Source organism: Leopardus geoffroyi, chromosome E3 (assembly GCF_018350155.1).
Source record: "Leopardus geoffroyi isolate Oge1 chromosome E3, O.geoffroyi_Oge1_pat1.0, whole genome shotgun sequence".
Taxonomy (NCBI): Eukaryota; Metazoa; Chordata; class Mammalia; order Carnivora; family Felidae; genus Leopardus; species Leopardus geoffroyi.
Genome location: NC_059340.1, coordinates 26639493 through 26657783, shown reverse-complemented (window position 1 = coordinate 26657783; position 18291 = coordinate 26639493). Strand labels below are relative to the sequence as shown.

The following is an 18291-nucleotide window of genomic DNA, read 5'->3' as shown; positions in this document are numbered from 1 at the left end:
GAGCGACAACAGATTTGAATAGTCACAGTGGACCTGTGACCCACATCACCTGAAATACATTCATTTATGCATCTAAGAAAAATGGAGCCTCGACAGTATGCCAGGCACTCATCTAGTCCTGGGGATATACCCACGAACAAAACAGACACAGATTTCTACTCTCGTAGCACTCAGTAGTTGAATGTCAAACGAGCAGATCACATAAATGAGTGAAGCAGGCAGTTGCTGAGAGGCACAGAGTGGTGGAGACTGGGTAGTGTATACACCATTTGAAAGGGCAGCTGCTAACCTGTTTTAGCTCATTTTTATCCTATAGGGATGTGGGCCATTTTTGGTAGATCATTTGTGAAGAGGCAGGAAATCGGGTTTTTCATGTAAATGAAAGTTTTTACCTGTTGGCAACTAATTAAAAAATGTTAAAGCACTTTGTGTTGTGGGCCAAATGGAATGGATCCCTGGCTGCCCATTTGCAGCCTCTGCCTTAGAAATAAAACGTGGACTGTTGCCTATTTATCGAGTGAATGGAGGTACCTAAGGTCCCTTTGGCCCTACATTTCCCTCTCTAAGGGGAGAAGGATTACTTTCCTGGATCTCAGAAAGTAAAAAGCTCCCTCATTTTATTAAAAACAAAAAGAAATGGGGCTCAACGTTTGTCCCACTAGGTGGCAGCATATTATCACGAATTGAAGCGCTCTGGGCGATGCCATCTCTGTGCCCCTAATTAACAAATGTTTATTTCGTGTTTGCTCCTGAGGAGCGCGATGCTAACCCCTTATGTCCTTCTCTCCCCAGGAAAGCTCGTGTACGAGCGCATCTTCTCCATGTGTGTGGATAACCGCAGCGTCTTACCAGGTAATGTTGTAGCTCTTCTGCCTCTGTTATTCTGCCCTGGAGTTGTGATTAGAAGGCTTACATCAAGTCAGGATTTACTGAACTCAGTATAAGATTTCTTTTGTGTTTGATGTGTTAAAAGTAGAAAAAACACCTCTACAGATTTCTGACCATCTCCGTTTCCTAAAAACACTAGAAGGTTTTCAAATGGCCCAACTAAGAATTTTGGGCAAGTAATTTGAATCTAGGAGACCGAAAAGGTATTACATCTAGATTTAAGTGAATTTTTTTTTTTTTTTTTTTTTAGTGTTTATTTATTTTGAGAGAGAGAGAAAGAGTGTGCTAGCACATGCATGTGGGGTAGGAGCAGAGAGAGAGGAGAAGGAGAATCCCAAGCAGGCTCTGTGTTGTCAGCACAGAGTACAACCTGAGCTGAAGTCAGAGTTAGGCGCTAACCGACTGAGCCACCCAGCTGAACTTTTATAGCAACTTGAATTCCTTTGCTGCTTGGCATTTTTTCCTACATGATGTTCCCAAGAAGCAACTTGCAGAAACCCAAGTTTATATATATTAAAGAACAATGACAAATAAATCAATAATTACAGATGCTTTGAATTTACAATTGGTGCTTAAGTGATGTTTGCATTAAATTTATTGCCAATCCATTTTACATTCTCAGGAGGTTATAATGGGACAACTTGATTATGAACCTCTCTTATCACATAAATGTTTTTAGAGCTGCTGTAAGGAAACCTTCTCATCCATACAAATTAAGATAACGAGCCTGCTCCAACTCTGCCTGGTCTCGGCCAGATGATGGCATTAGTGACAGCAACCCATAATTGACCTGTTCACATATCCTTTCTTTCATCCATCTGTGTTATCTGTTATTTTAAAATGATTTAATGCAGTTATTTCTCAGGAAGAAGAGACCTGTGGGGTTCTAAGAGTCATCTTGTGTCAGATGATCAAACCCACGGGGAAGAGCCAGGGACTTGCATGCGGCCCTGCCGCCAGCTAGTGGGAGCCTTGCTCTTAGCTGAATCTGCGCTGTCCAAGATGGTGGCCACGGGTCACATGGGGCACTTGAGACCTGGCCAGTCCAAACTGAGGCATGCCGTGTATATTAACAATATGCTTGGGGGCGCCTGGATGGCTCAGTCTTGGTTAAGCAACTGACTCTGGATTTTGGCTCAGGTCATGATATCGCAGTTTGTGAGTTTGAGCCCTGCGTCGGGCTCTGTGCAGACAGCTTGGAGCCTGCATGGGATTCACTCTGCTTCTCTTTCTCTGAAAATAAATAGCTAAGCATTAACAGAAAAATACACTGGATTTCAGAGACTTAATACAAACAAAAGACCAGGAAGTATCTCACTAATGATTTTTTTAAATTGATGACATGTTGAAATGACATTTTGGATGAATTGGGTTAAATGAAGTATTATATTAAAATTTCAGTTGTTTTGGGGCACCTGGGCGGCTCAGTCGGTTAAGCGTCCGACTTCAGCTCAGGTCATATCTCACGGTTTGTGAGTTTGAGCCCCGCATCTGGCTCTATGCTGACAGCTCAGAGCCTGGAGTCTGTTTCCAATTCTGTGTCTCCCTCTCTCTCTGCCCCTCCCCCTGCTCATGCGCGCTCTCTCTCTCTCTCTCTCTCAAAAATAAATAAACATTAAAAAAATTTTTTTTTTTTTTAAATTTCACTTGTTTTATCTCTTGGAACATGGCTTACATGATATTTCCATTGCAAGGTGCCGTTTTAGACCCTCCCCTTCACCACATCACAGCTGTATGTTTTTATCAGCTCTTCCCATATTCTAGGGCGTCTCAAGATTGGGAGGTGGTGAGCCTGGAGAGGTAGGCAGGGGCCAGCCAGAGTGCAAAGGCCTTCTCTGTCAGCTTTAAGGATTTGGGAAATGTGGGTGCGCTTACTTAATTGATACTTGCCAACTTGTACACTATACCAGCAGCGACAGATGCCTGCTTGTAGGCAGAATTAAACCCAAATAGACGTGTTCTTTGGCGACAGTAGTATTTTTTTTTAAAGACTTTATTTTATTTTTGGGGCGCCTGGGTGGCTCAGTCACTTAAGCGTCCGACTTCCGCTCAGGTCATGATCTCACCATTGGTGAGTTTGAGCCCCACATCAGGCTCTGTGCTGACAGCTCAGAGCCTGGCTCTTGCTTTGGATTCTGTCTCCCTCCCTCTCTTCCCCTACCCCTGTCAAAAATGAACACTAAAAACAAATCTTTTTAAGATTTTATTTTTTTCCTAAAAAAACTGCTTCAAATGTTTGTTTATTTTTGAGAGAGAGACTGAGTACGTGTAGGGGAGGGGCAGAGAGAGGGAGACACAGAATCTGAAGCAGGCTCCAGGCTCTGAGCTGTCAGCACAGACCACAGTACGGAGCTCGAACACAGGAACTGCAGGATCACAACCTGAGGCAAAGTGGGACCCTTCACCAACTGAGCCCCCCAGGCACCCCTTAAGATTTTATTTTTAAGTAATCTCTCCACTCAATGTCGGGCTCAAACTCAGAACCCTGAGATGAAGAGTCACACGCTCTGCTGACTGAGCCAGCCAGGCGCCCCCACAATAGTATTTTTAAAAATAATTTTTGGTAGGGGCACTGGGGTTGGTCAGTCGGTTAAGCGTCCCACTTTGGCTTAGGTCATGATCTCACAGTTTGTGAGTTCCAGCCCCGCATTGGGCTCTCTGCCCTCAGCACAGAGCCTGCTTTGGATCCTCTGTCTCCCTCTCTCTCTGCCCCTACCCCACTCGCACTCTCTCTCAAAAACAAGTATACAGTAAAAAAATAAAAAGAAAAAGAAAATGCTTTTTGGTACATGTTCTGCTACCCTGTATGGTACACCTAACCCTTTAAGAACATAGATGTTACTTGTCTAATCCCTAGAGGTATTTGAGTTTGCATCTACTACAGTAATTTTCCTTCTTCCCAATTTTCACTAAGTATACAAATAACATATTAGAGCCAATTCGTGAAAAGTTATTAACAACTTCCTCCCTCCCTAAACCATAGAAGTTCAAGATGAAAGGCTATTGTCCTATTCTTTTCCAGTCCTTGTCTAAATTTATTAATTAGCACTTACATCACTAAAAACTCTTCCTTCCTCAATACCTTTTTTTTTTTTTTTTTTTTTTTACCTTTAGCAATGCAAACCAGGTTTTTGCTTTCTGCAAGTAATTTCTTCATTTATTTATTTTTTCTTTCAGTTAAAATCTTCATCTGCATGTAGTGTTCTGTGGTTCCAAGAACCTGAAAGAGAAGGGCAAATCTCTCTCAAAAATGTCAGTGATCTTGGGGATGTCTTTTAACAATAATTATGCAGAAAGCTTTTCAAATCTACTGTGCAGAATTGTGCCCAAAGAGATTATGTGCAGAGAGAAATCTGGTGGCATGTGTACTCATTCTTTCCATTTGAATCAAGTTCTGACTGGTGAATTTCACTTTTGAGCCCTTCACCTTCAGGAATTTTAACTAAGGCGTACCTCTTAGGAGTTGAGGAGGATGCCGGTGTCCTTTGGGGTCATGGAAAGTATGTACTACTAGATGGGGTGGTTTTCCCCCCAACATTTCTTAATCCAGCACATTCACGGAGAGACCATCTACTCGAAGTGATAAAGGAACTTTATTTCCATCTTGGGAGAAATAACTTGGGTTTATCGCGTTGTGGTTCTCGTCAGCTGCGGGCATCCCCATCTTCGGTTTTTCCCCGAAGGCTGCATCTGGGTAAGCCGAGTCCTTAACTGACCTGGCCTTGGAGGCCGGTACCAAGATGACATCCCTATAAACACTGTTATGTAAAGGGACCTCTTGCTGCTAGGGTAGAGACTTGGCAAATTAAAGAGAACTAGACTCCTCCCTCCTCCTGAAATATCCACAGAAGTTCAGGGTTGAAGGAAGAAGCACCATAAAAGAAAAATAAGTGGGAACTAGAAGGGAGAATCTCTGCTCTTTGTTACATTGAAGTCTCTGAATTGATTTCCAAATTCTGAATTCATTCTCCGTGTCTCAGCTCAAGTGCTAAAGTATAAATGGTGCCCCGTTAAGCCATTCCTCTGCTTAGACCTCCTTCATGGACTTTGCATTGCACCTTGAAAAACTCTGACTCCTGGGGCACCTGGGTGGCTCAGTTGGTTAAGTTGGTATGACTCTTGATTTCGGCTCAGGTCCTGATCTCACAGTTTCGTGAGCTTGAGCCCTGCATCGGGCTCTGCTCTGACAGTGCACAACCTACTTGGGGTTCTGTCTCTCTCTCTCTCTCTCTCTTTCTCTCTCTCTCTCTCTCTCTCTCTCTCTCTCTCCCCCCCCTCCCCCCCTTTCTCCATCCCTCTTTCTCTTTCTCCTTCTCCCTCCCTCTCTCCTTCCCCCTCTCCCCTGGCTCATGCCGTCTCTCTCTCTAAATAAAGAGAGAAAGAAAGAAAAAAAAAGAGGAAAAAAAAAAACAAAACAAAACTGACTGCTCACCAAGGCTGTAACCAGTGTGACCTGGCTTGTAATGCCTGCTTCTTCTCTTCCTGCTCGCCACATTGGCTTGCTTTTTCCTTCTTTGACCTCCCAGACACCATATCTACCTCAGGGCCTTTGCCCTTGATGTTTCCTCTTTCTGGAATATATTCCATCCACAATTTAAACATGGCTGGCTCCTTTTTATATAATTCAGGGCTCAGCTCAAATGCCACTCTGGCAGAACCTTCTCTGACCACCCTAATGAGTCTGCACCCCTAAGTCACTCTCTAATCTAATACTTAGTTTTATATCTTTCATGGTATTGACTATTACCTGATATGTTTGCTTGCTTGCTTATTTTTTTTTTTTTTCCCATTATGTTTTTGCCACCACTGGAATCTAAGTTTCATGAGGACAGGGTCTGTCTTGTGTATTGTTACCTCCTTAGAGGCTAGACTCCTGCTTTGAGTTGGTTCTTAAAACATTTGTGTTGAGCAAATGAAGTCTAGGAATGCAAGATTTACTTTGCTACAAGGTTTTATTTATTTAGTAAGTAAGTCAACAGTATACTTAGTGTGGGGCTTGGACCCAAGGTCAAGAGTCACATGCTCTACTGACTGAGCCTGCCAGGGCCACACTTCACTATAGGATTTTAAAGTTCTGCATAACATAGTTTTTTCTTAATTTCTTTGTACTGGCATTTGCAGACGATTGTATAGCTTGCAGTCAATGTGGACATGCAGGACAGCTTGCCTTTCTGTGCCTCTGAGGTCTCCAGTGTCCAGCCCTGGGCTTCACCAGAGAAAGCTCTTGCCAGGGCTGGTAGGTAATGGCTTATGGCGAAGCTCTTTTCTGGATCTCCTTTCCCTCAACTGTAGAGTGAGGGGTTTTTATTAGTTGACTGCAGAGACTTATTTTTGTTTTTGGGTTTCAGGTCCCATGATTCAGTCGGTCATATGAAGGGAAATGAATCCCACCCCTCCTTTTTCCACAGAGCCTGATTGACAAATGAATTTAGGAATATCCCTTATCTTTTCCTGTCTGAATCTCTTGGAACTTGAAAAGTTACTTAAAGTGCACGGGTTCAGGGCAGGAAAGGGAAAATGGTAATTTCCCTTCCCTCTGGAAATGGCACTGAGAATAGTTCTTGAATGAATGAAGCATTCCATGATGTCCAAAAATAGATAAATACTTGAGATTGCAGTTTCAGAATATCTGCAGTTGTGAGTTGTGACTGTTCTCTGCTGGCGAAGTACCTAGAGGTTTATCTTTTTGCTGATTCTATCAGAATTTTGATCACCCTAATCGTGTGCCACTTAGTTGCAGAAAGCAGAATCAGGGACAGAAAGTGATTCTGTGCCCAGCACATTAGGGCAGCAAGCTAGGGTTCGTTTGCTATATTCTGAAGTGATTAACTTCTCCCTTTTTGATTGAATCTTATTTATTTATTTATTTATTTATTTAGCAAACTTTACACCACTCATGGGGGTCCAGCTCCCCACCTCCCAATCAAGGGTTACACACTCTACCAACTGAGCCAGCCACGCGGCCCCCCTTTTGATTAAATATTAAAAGTATAAAGCATATCCAACAGTAGGATAGGGATCTAATATGTGGAAATCGTTTTGAAGAAATCATATATTTTAAGTCTATTTATTTTGAGAGAGAGAAGAGGGGAGGTGGGGAGAGGGAGAATCCCAAGCAGGTTCTGTGCTGTCAGCACAGAGCCCGACATGGGACTCAAACTCATGAACCTTGAGATCATGATCTGAGCCAAAATCAGAAGTCAGATTTTCAACCAACTGAACCACCCAGGTGCCCCTAAAAGAAATAATTTCTGCCCCTAGAAGAAACCAGTGCCACATGATGAGTTTGTGGGGCGGGCGGTGGGGGGGCTGGGGGGGGAGAGGTGGTTTTTGATTGTTTTCCTTGTTCCCTACTCTCTTCCATTCCTTACTAAGATGCATGTCAAGACTAGGCTTGGGTGCCAGTTCCAGAAAACTCAAAATAATAATAACAAGGTCAGGGCTGGTGGGACAGCCAGCCTGGTGCCAAGGATCCTGACTTGTGTCCTGTTGCTCTCATGGCTTGAGGTCATGATGCAGGTTGTGGCATCGCAGTGGCATTCCATCCAGCAGGACGGACAGAAGGAAAGAAGGAGTGGAGGTGTTCCCTTCAAGACATTTCCTAGAAGTTGCACTACTGTTCCTATCCTGGGACCAGAAGCTGGTTGCGTGGCCATACCTAGCTGTGGGGATGGCTGTGTGCCCAGCAGGAAAGGGCCAGGCCTCTTAGTGAAGAGGAACAGCACAGATAATGGGGGAAACTGGCAGTTTTGCTGCAAGACGACTCAAGTCTTGGAGGGAGTATTGAGCTGTCAGTCTAACTGGCAGGTTTCTCACCTTGCCGCTTGGTGTACCTTCAGGTCTGGCCCAGGTGATACGCAGAGCACAAACTTGGATCACATGGCACATTACAGTTGTAGGCTTCTAAATCATCTGGAATTCCCAACCATATCGTCATAGTTACTGGCGGGTATACCAAGAATCTCTGGCTTGTGTTAGAGGCGGTGGCTAAGAATGTAGGCTGTGGAGCCAGACAGCCTGAGTCGAACTGCAGCTCTCACATTTGCCTGCGGTGTGCCCTTACCATCTCTGGGCCTTGGTCTCCACATCTATCAAAGAGTAAAATGGAAGTATGTATCGCGGAGGGCTATTGGGGTGATGAGGTGACCTGATATGTGTAAAGCACTCTGAGCATCATTTAGAAAGTCTCGTGTGTAAGCTCTCACTGTCACGGATTGTGTATTAATAAGTGGAAGGAGAGACCCAGGAGAACTGGGTAGGGCACGCTTTCTGCTCCATTGTAACGTTCTCCTATCTCAGGACTCCTGCTGCTGTAACAGATCTGAAGAAACAGCGGGGCTGATGGGTATTGTTTTTGCATTCCAGATCACTTCTCTCCAGAGAATGTCAATGACACGGCCAAAGAAACATGCTTAAATTGGTTTTTCAAGATTGCTTCCATCAGGGAACTCATTCCGAGATTGTATCCTTTTTTTTTGTCTGATGGTTTTAAAGATAGGCTGAAAGAGTTGCACCACTAATAGAAGCCATGTGATGGGGCGCCCTGAAATTCCTGTGGAAAATTTGGTCCCGTTACAGTTACCAGCCTGAAAATCCAGGGCCAGCCACGTCATTGAAGCCTTTGGACTCCTCTCTCCCCAAATGGTGTTCTGTTTTCTTACTTTGAATATGATGCCATGTTCCAGGCTTTTGTTTCCTAGAGGAACATTCCCACATTAATTCTCTCAATTAAAGTGTTTCATCTTTATGTGTTTTCCCTGGTTTCAAAAACTTGAAAGGAACAGGGTCAGGGTTCCCTGCACAAATGCAAGTTTTGAAGAACAGAATTCACTTTATACACAAACGAATCTTGGTTAGCTAAAGTCCACTCTTTCCCCATAAAGCCTTGATTGGAAATGCTCAAAAGGCAGCTTAAACTTCAGCACGCCACCGTGAATCAGCCTGTAACATTTTCCAAAATTTATTTTAAATAAGTATGAAACTTTGGAAACCAAGTAGGGAAGCCACAAGCCATTAGCTTAGTTCTCTGGACTAGTGAGAGCCATCGTGCCTCCCTGTCCTGAAGTCCTGCCTCTGTTCTGTTCGTGAGTAGTCCAGTCTTTTTGCCATAGGGAACAGGCCATCTGGAAAATGTCTTCCTTAATGGAATGTTTTCGTAGTTATGTGGAAGCATCCATCCTGAAATGTAACAAGTTCCTCTCCAAAACGTAAGGCTCTTCTGATATGTCTAGAATCATAACATTTCCAAGAAATCTCATACTTACACTAATGGCAATATGATAGCTATCATTCGCCGAGTCCTTAGCATGTAGTTAATTAGCATGTAATAGACCTAGTGCTAAGCACCTTCTGTGCATTTTCCCATCTCATCTAAATGGAAACTTGTTGAGGTAGAACATTTTATTTATTTATGCATACTTTTAAAAATTTATTTTTGAGAGAGCGTGTGTGTGAGAGCACAACATGGGGGAGGGGCAGAGAGAAGGGAACAGAGGTTCCCAAGCGGGCGCTGTGTGGACAGCAGCAGGGGCCCGATGTGGGGCTGGAACTCATGAACGTGAGACCATGACCTGAGCCGAAGTCGGATGCTAAATGGACTGAGCCACGCGGGTGCCCCAAAGAGAGCATTTTTGTTGCTGTTTTATGGAAGAGAAGACTCCAGCTAGGAGAAGTTGGAGTACCTCATGGAAGAACCCTGACTGTGTGGTCTTGGCAAGTTATTTAGCATCTCTGGCCCTCCATCTCTGCGAACAAGTCTGTAAGAAGAGGTCTAGGAGGGTTTGTTGAGAGCATGACTGGCCCACAGCGGGCTCATGCTCAGCTCAGTATTTGCTGGCGCTGCAGACGACAGTGATGAAGCTGATGTCAGAAGCAAAAGTCTTTGTCCCTGAGCTGCATGTTGCTCTGGGTTACCTAAGGCGTTGTTTGATGCAGATAATAAACTCCCTAAAGCCAGAGGCTGACTGTTGGTGCTCGGTAGTGATGTAGTGTGAGTTTGGAATATGTACCAAAGGTGTTTCTTTTAGATCTAAGGGCACCTGGGTTTAGTTGTTGGGGATAACCTTGGTGCTAAAGAAATAGTTGTTTTGCCTCACCGTTCAGGGAGGATGATGCCCAAGGCAGAGGGAAGTGCCATGGCGCAGGCGAAAGAAGTAAATCACAGTTCCAGTGATGGGGATCATTGATGGCAGCCTGAGGTGCCAGGAGCTGGGTGCCAGGATGGAGTGGGGCACAAATAGGAAGTCAGTGCCAGAGGAATAATAGCTATGGCGAGTATGTCAAGAAGGTCAAGGAGTAGCCAGTGGATGGAAAATAACTGGGGGACAAAACCTGTTAAATTAATAACATAAATGTGACCTCAAACAGGCAAAAAAGTAAAGGTTAGACTCCAGCACTGAGCAAATGGTAAAGACTTTAGCAGTGAGTGAATTGTGTCAAGAGAGAAAGACTATTGTTAGGTTGCCTTGGAAAATGCAAGGTTTGGCCTTGGTTTGTCTCTGAAATTGGATTGTTCCCTCCCCCCCCCCCTACGTTTAGGAAGCATATGTACCTTTATCTATATTTTAAAAGATACAGAGTTTTCCCAAGGGGTATAATGCTGCCCTCTTTTTGTTTCTAACAGGGGGATTTCAGAATGTCTGCCCCGACTGACATGTATGATTCGAGGGATTGGAGACCCGCTGGTGTCTGTGTACGCGAGGGCCTATCTGTGCCGGGTAGGCCATGCCGGGTCACTGGGCGCTCACACGGGCTGCTTACACACTCACGTAGGCTTCTCCTTCCCCTGCATCTCACGAGCCCCCACAAGAAGGACTTCGTTAGCTGCTAAATTTAGAACACGGCTCTTCCACAGAAAGCACAGCTGTAGGATTTCTCTCAAAAATTAATTTTAAAGTAGATCCACTTAATAACTCTAATTAGGGGGCGTTTAAGGTTATCTTCTTACAAATGAACTGGTTTTCAGAATTAATTATTTCTCCCGTTTTTGCCGGGAAGGAGGCTCCCAAGGCATTTCGGCTGATAGGTAGGTTGCTTTTCATTGAATTGAAGTCTGCTTTCCTTTTGTCTTGGATTGGATTGTGTTATTGGTTTCTCCCTTCCTACATTAAAGAGTTGGTGCAGGGTGAGAGTGGGTGGGGACAGCCCAGCAGGGTGAGGTGCTGATAAGTGTCAGCAGCCACGGAAGGCTACAGGCTACGAGAGCCTCTTCTTGGAGCTGCTCTGATGGAGGAGGTGGTCCCGATTGTAAATCACTTAACTTTTTTCTCTCTTAAATTAAAAAAAAATTTTTTTTTCATGTTTATTTATTTTTGAGAGACAGGACACACGTGGGGCAAGGGCAGAGAGAGAGGAAGACACAGAATCCAAAGCAGGCTCCAGGCTCTGTGCTGTCAGCACAGAACCCGATGCAGGGCTCGAACTCACAAACCAGGAGATCATGACCTGGGCTAAAGTCGGACGCTTTACCAACTGAGCCATCCAGCCACGCCAGCCTTTTTCTCTTTTAAAGCACCATGAAGCTTCTACTTGAAACTCTTTTCCTTTAGAAAAGTGCAACCCATGGAGAGTTTACAGTTATTTTTCGTCAGCTCCTAGGGAGGCTGAGCTGCTGTCAGCTTGCCCAGGGAGTCCTTGTTAGTCCCATCAGCATTATTTGCCTTGAAGGAGGGCTTATTGCCCCTGTTATCTAGGGTCCTCATGAACTGCAGACTTCCTGGAGGACAAAGCTACGAGGCCTCCCCCAGCTCTTCCTGGTGATCATTCATATTTAAAAAAAAATTTTTTTATGTTTATTCATTTTTGAAAGAGAGCACAAGCAGGGGTGGGGCGGAGAGAGAGGGGGACACAGAATCTGCAGCAGGCTCCAGGCTCTGAGCTGTCAGCACAGAGCCCGATGCGAGGCTCGAACTCACGAACCGCAAGATCATGACCTGAGCCAAAGTCAGATGCTCAACCAACTGAGCCACCCAGGCGCCCCAATCATTCATATTTTTAAATCAGAATGGTGAGAACCAGTAGTCTTGGACCGACTTCCTTTCCAGGACATCTAGCAAATGACAGAAGCCCTGTGGTCTCAAGTGCCACAAAGAAATCAAACAGTCGATGCCCTTGGAATAAATAGCAAACATCCTTATGAAGGACACCTTTTATAGGTCTGCTCCCTAATACCTAAGAAGGAAAGAAAACACTTTTCATTTAAGGGCAGCATACTCCCCATTGGTAACAGAGGCTAAAGCGTTGATGCATTGCCATCTACTTGAAACTTGGTTGGAATTTTTCTTAAAGGAATATCAGGTATGTTTCCTAGAGCTTCAGCTTTGGAATGTATTGAAGCTTGAATACTCCTTCTGAGTCAGGGTTTGTTGAGGGCCTATCGTGTGCAGAACAGTGTTGGGTCCTGTGGGGGAAATGCCGGCTTATCGTCATTTGCATATCTGCACTCCACTGCCTTTCCCTTGTTGAACACAGCACATTATTCAGACTTCCCTTGACATCTGTTGAATAATAGAGTAATAAAGATCTAGTCACTGTGCTTATTAATGAAGATGATTCTGGTCGTTAAAGAGAAATCAAAAAGGTGGAACTACGCATTCTTTGCAAATCCATTCAGTTGTAAAGCTTGAAGTTTAAAGTTGGCAAGGTTAGGGAAGAGATATCTGTTTCTGGCATTTAACAACGGCAGATGCAACTTTAAAACTTCGTGACAGTGAAGAGAGACTGCAGACCTAACCCGGGAAGACCGGTGACAGAATGCAGTTGATCTGTTGAAATGATGTTTGTTAACCCAGGTTTTGCATCAGTTGCCCACGTTGGGTAGTTACTAAGTCTTTTGACATAAAAGGGACAGCCTGTTCATCCCTAAGGATTCTTGCAGTCGCAAGCAGCAAAAACCCAGTTTATTTTATTTTAAGCAAGAAGGAGGGTTTGTTGGCTCATGTGTCTGAAGGATCTCGGGGCAGTACAGGCATGGCTAGTTCCAAGGGCCTTCAGAGTGTCATCGAGAACTGTCCTCTCCTTCATCACTCAGCTCTGCCTTCATCTGGGTTGACTTCATTCTGTGCCTTACTCAGCAGCTCCCGGCTTCCATCCTCCCAGTGGAAAGAGAATGCCTTTTCCTCAGAAGTGTGGGCCAGAGCCTCATGGCTGACTCTCAGTGGACCATCTTGGGTCACTTGTCGCTTAGTAGACCAGTCATTGTGGCCATGGAATGAGATCTGCCACCTGAGTAAGCCCGGATCTTGTGCCTACCCCTGGAACTCAGGGTAGGATGGGTCCAGCTTCTCCTCAAACCTAATGCTGTAAGAGGGAGGTTTGCTTCCCCAAAGATAAATCCAATTTGCTGATGCCAGAAATAGGGAAGGCACGCCAGGCAGGCGGAAACAGCAGGTGGAAATCATGAGCTACTACCCTTGCTACTCTGGGTAGAAATCTTTTAGACCCAAGCAGATTTCCAAGCTGCTCATTTGTCTTGATGGAAAGAGAAACAAAACACAGAAAAGCAGTGAGTGGGTAGGGCGTGGGCGGAGCTCAAAGCTGTTTATTAAAGGAAAGTATGATTAACTCCTCTGCTAAGTCACGGCCCCTTCAGCTCATTGCCGTTGCTTGTTCACTGGGCCTTCCGTAACTGTTGCCTAACAGATAATTACTGCCTTTTCTACGGTATGATTAAGTGGAAGGGAAGACAGTAGAACACAGTAGAACTGGATCTGATGTTTGTTAGTATTTTTTTTTTATCTGCTGCTTGTCCTTGAAAACCTCAACAGCCACGGAGCTGCCCTTGGAAGTCAGCGCCCCATAGATCGCGCATGATTCTTCTCAAAGGGACTCTTCATGGTCTCTAAAAAATATCATTATTGTTCATCTTCATGACCTTGAGTAGGGGGAGGTGAGCGGGTGGAAATCTGTCCCCGTTTGAGGAAACCAGGTCCCAGAAAAGCACCTTCTCGTACAAAGTTGTTTTGTGCTTAAGTAGCAATTGGAATTGAGATGTATCCGAGAAGCTCAGTTCAAGAAACATTACGATGCTTTTTTATTTTTTTTATTTTTTAAAAATTTATTTATTTTTAAGAGACAGAGAGAGACAGAGTGTGAGTGGGGGTGGGGCAGAGAGAGAGGGAGACACAGAATCAGAAGCAGGCTCCAGGCTCTGAGCTGTCAGCACAGAGCCCGATGCGGGGCTTGAACCCACCAACTGTGAGATCATGACCTGTGCTGAAGTCGGACGACGAACTGACTGAGCCACCCAGGCGCCCCACTATGCTTTTGTTTTAAACCCATGAACTCCCCTCCGTAGCTCATACCTTCACTTTTCCATCCAATCCCAGGGCTCTGGCTGCCTTCTCTATGATTAGCAAAATTTTTCAGCTGGAATGTTCCACTCTTTTTTAAACAACGAATGCAGGAGCCAATGGGTTATAGCATTGTTCCACCACATGCTGGTCTTATATAAAATTGCTTAAAATACGTTGAAAAAAGCTTGTCTGCTTCCATGACTGCCCAGCAAAGAATGAATCTGTAGGTTTTCACAATGCACCAGTGAAATCCCAGCTGACTCTCTTATACCAAAGTCTTTTTTGCTTCATCTAGTAAGTGCGGCCACATGTGTGTTTCTTTTTTTTTTTTTCTTTTGAGAGGAAGAGAATATTGTATACACAATCCTGAGGGTACTTTCTTCCTTTGCACTGTATTGATTTGTTCTCTTGGTCATCTGTTCAGAAATACATTCATTACCTCTGGGAAATTGCAAAGATGATTACTGCAAATGTTGCCTCTTTTTCATTAAAAATAGCTTCTGTGGTTTTTCTTATAAAAGCATGCATGCTTATTGAATAAGAAAACAGATAAGCAAAAAGAAGAAAAATTAACTTTCTGGACTCAATGCCTACATTTATTCCTGTGTCTATTTTTAATTTACAAAAATGGGATCCCACCGTATATATTATTTGCAACCTGTTCGTCCAGAGTCAAGGTAGTTTTCTTTTGGTTGGCCACAGGTGGGGATGGAGGTGGCTCCACATCTGAAAGAAAGCCTGAATAAGAACTTCTTTGACTTCCTCCTCACATTCAAACAGGTAAGAGAACACTGTCGGAACAGCTAATTGATATAACAGTTATATGATCACGAATTCACAAAACCCAGTTGGATTTCCAAGTTGAGATTGCCTTAAAGCTCTTTAAATGTGTAAACCCCACAAAATTGTACTCGCGTTTGTTACAGATAATTAAAATGTGTTGATTGTACTGAGGAAGCGGGGAGAATTAATATGCATGTGTTAACAGGAAATGTCTCTAGCTGATCAGCCTTTCTTCCTCACATCTGCTGGCTCCATTTTTGTCAGGTTACTTCTCTGCACGGCGCGCGTTCCCAAAACAGCTCAGCTTGGCGACATGGGAAACTTTGTGTGTTTTTTCTAGTTTAAAAAAAAAAAACAAAAAACCTGAGAAACCAGGCTATTTCTCTTGAGGCCACCCAAATGCTTCCAAGTATGCACAGTCTGTGTGTTACTTGCTCTTCGTTGATTATTATTCCCCTCGTTTTCTGAGTGTTTTATTTGGTCTCCTATAGATTCATGGCGATACAGTCCAGAACCAGCTGGTGGTCCAGGGAGTGGAGCTCCCATCCTACCTGCCCTTGTACTCACCTGCCATGGATTGGATCTTCCAGTGCATCTCCTACCATGCCCCCGAGGTAACTGCCAGGTGGCTTCGGTGTGAAGTTCACACAGGAGGAATGCTGGGGCTCCCCTCCCTTCCATTGTGTTGTCACAACCTCTACACCATGGTGCTCGGGGATGTAAACAGGGCCCGTTGATAATGGCCACAGCAACCCCAGTGCTAGCCAGCCGTCTCAAAGGGTAGGGCTCACCATGGTGGCTGGTTCTGTGCTCAGCACTTTTCCTTGGTTGTCTCATCTAATAACTCTGGGAGGGAGGCTCAGAGAGGCCAAATACCTCTGAAAGGTCACGTACCTCAGGTCGTGGTGACTGGACACCAACCCGTAGAATGTGGCTACGGGGCCAGTGGGTTTCATTGCTTCTTCACTAAACTTCATGCCCCCCTTTCGTGTTTACAGTAATCTAAGAAGTTGGTAGAACAGGTAACAGTTGTCCCGTTTTACAGAGGGAAAGTGAAACTTAGGTAATTGCATTTATAAGATTTTTTTCCTGTTCCTTCTTTTTTTTGGTCTAATCGAAGTAGCATTAGGAATTCAAGTACAATCAGAATACTAGCAGAAATATTCTTTTTCTTACCCGAGACTGAGAAGTAGAACACCAGTTCTACTTGGCCTGGTAACTGTGGTAGATGAAGCTACTTCAGCAGATGGTTCAGAATTTAGTCTGTGGGGAGAAGGAAGAAGGGGTCTTGCTACTAAACACAGATACGTAGTGGAGAGCAAAATTCAAGTATACCTCCCTTTTCCTGGAAGCTGCAAATACCTTGACAGCCATAAAGAAAGAGATAAAAGAATATGACTTTGACTAAACAATCCCTCTTAAAGAATATTGCAGAGTGGGGGTGCCTGGGTGGCACATTCAGTTAATAAGCATCCCACTTCGGCTCAGGTCATGATCTCACAGTTTGTGGGCTCAAGCCCACATCAGGCTCTGTGCTGACAGCTCAGCTGGAGCCTGCTTCAGATTCTAGGTCTCCCTCTCTCTCTGCCCGTCCCCTGCTCATGCTTTGTTTTTCTCTCTAAAAAGTAAATAAAAACATTACAAAAAGGGGGAGGTTATCATGTAGGGGAGCCTGGGTGGTGGCTTGGTCTCTTGGTTTCAGCTGAGGTCATGATTTCACGGTTTCGTGGATTCGAGCATGGAGCCTGCTTGGGATTCTCTCTCTCCCTCTCTCTCTGCCCCTCCCCTGCTGGCATTCTATCTCTTTCTCTCTCTCTCTCTCTCTCTCAAAATAATCAGTTTTTTAAAAATCTGCTTAAAGTTTCAATTAAGCAAGATGAATAAGCTCTAGAGATCTGTACAACACTGTACCTGTAGTTAACGATACTGTATCACACACTTAAAAAATGTGTTAAGCGGTAGATCTCACGTTAATGGTCTTACAACGGTAAAATTAAATGTAAGGGGTGCTTGGGTGGCTTAGTCGGTTAAGTTTCTGACTCTTGATTTCGGCTCAGGTCACGATCTCATGGTTTTGTGACCATGGTTCAAGCCCTGCATTAGGTTCCGTGCTGAACTTGGAATCTGCTTGGGATTCTCTCTCTCTCTCTCTCTCTCTCTCTCTCTCTCTCTTTCTCTCTCTCTCTTTGTCTCTCCACCCCCCCTCTTTGCCCCTTCCCCACTCATACTGTCTCTGTCTCTCTCAAACAGTAAACTTAAAAAAAAGAATAGCATGTAGAAATAATTGGACAAGTGCGTAAAGACACAGGCATGCACACGTACGTCCAGGTGTATGGGTTCGTGCTGGCACAGCATTGGAAGCTGTCATCACAAGCGATTGGTTAGATTTGGGGATCCATGTAGGTTCAATGGGATGTTGCAGGGCCCATTTATTTTTTTCAACGTTTTTTTTTTTTTTTTTTTTTTTTTTTTTTTTTTTGGGACAGAGAGAGAGCATGAACGGGGGAGGGGCAGAGAGAGAGGGACACAGAGAATCGGAAACAGGCTCCAGGCTCCGAGCCATCAGCCCAGAGCCTGACGCGGGGCTCGAACTCACGGACCGCGAGATCGTGACCTGGCTGAAGTCGGACGCTTAACCGACTGCGCCACCCAGGCGCCCCTGCAGGGCCCATTTAAAACGATGGAAGACCATGATGAAGATCTGTACATAATGATGTAAGGGTGTTTGCAATAACCGGTGTGTCCAACAAGGAGGCTACGTGCCTTGCTGTGTGTATTCTAAGTGGTAGCATGGCCCGGTGTTCACGTTGGGCCCTGGAGTCGGGGTGCCTGGGTCCGAATCTCAGCTCCATTGCTTCCAGCTGTCGGGACAGAACAGTCAAGTCACTTGTCCCTACCTAACCACTCTGAGTCTTTTTTTTTTCATCTTTGAAACGGAAGCGTTAATTCCTGTTTTTTGGGGTTTTTTGCACAAATCGAATAGGACAATCGATTTGCGTTGCTTGGTGGAGTCCCCCACTTGTAGCACTGGAGTGTTTGTTGTGTTTTCAGGACTGTGGACATGATTTTTATATCTGTATGAGAGAACTGGGGAGGGGGGATGTCGAAATAGCACCGGAAGGTGAGATTTTGTATCGTCTTAACTTCCTTTTCTTGGCCTATCTGTGTTTTCTAACTTTTTCAACCAAATATAATGCATTACTTCCATTTCAATTTTCCTGAATCCTGAAGTATGAGGAGAAAAAAAGGGGCATTTTAAATTTCAGGTGACTTTTTTACCATTAAGTTGATTTTAAATCAAGTCAATATGTATGGAAGATTGAAAATT

The 18291-nt window shown here is 44.4% G+C and overlaps 1 protein-coding gene across 4 annotated transcripts in view; it reads left to right on the top strand.

Annotated features, from left to right (window-relative positions):
* Positions 1–18291, top strand: part of VPS35L (VPS35 endosomal protein sorting factor like) — a 117193-nt gene that overhangs the window by 36943 nt on the left and 61959 nt on the right. For all 4 annotated transcript variants that reach the window (XR_006708371.1, XM_045461665.1, XM_045461663.1 and 1 more), the window contains exons 9-14: positions 793–852; positions 8254–8350; positions 9048–9095; positions 10511–10604; positions 14883–14960; positions 15455–15577. Coding sequence is in view for 3 of the 4 variants with exons in the window: in XM_045461665.1 (XP_045317621.1) it covers positions 793–852; positions 8254–8350; positions 9048–9095; positions 10511–10604; positions 14883–14960; positions 15455–15577 (500 nt within the window). In the remaining variant the exon portion in view is untranslated. The remainder of the gene's footprint in view (positions 1–792; positions 853–8253; positions 8351–9047; positions 9096–10510; positions 10605–14882; positions 14961–15454; positions 15578–18291) is intronic.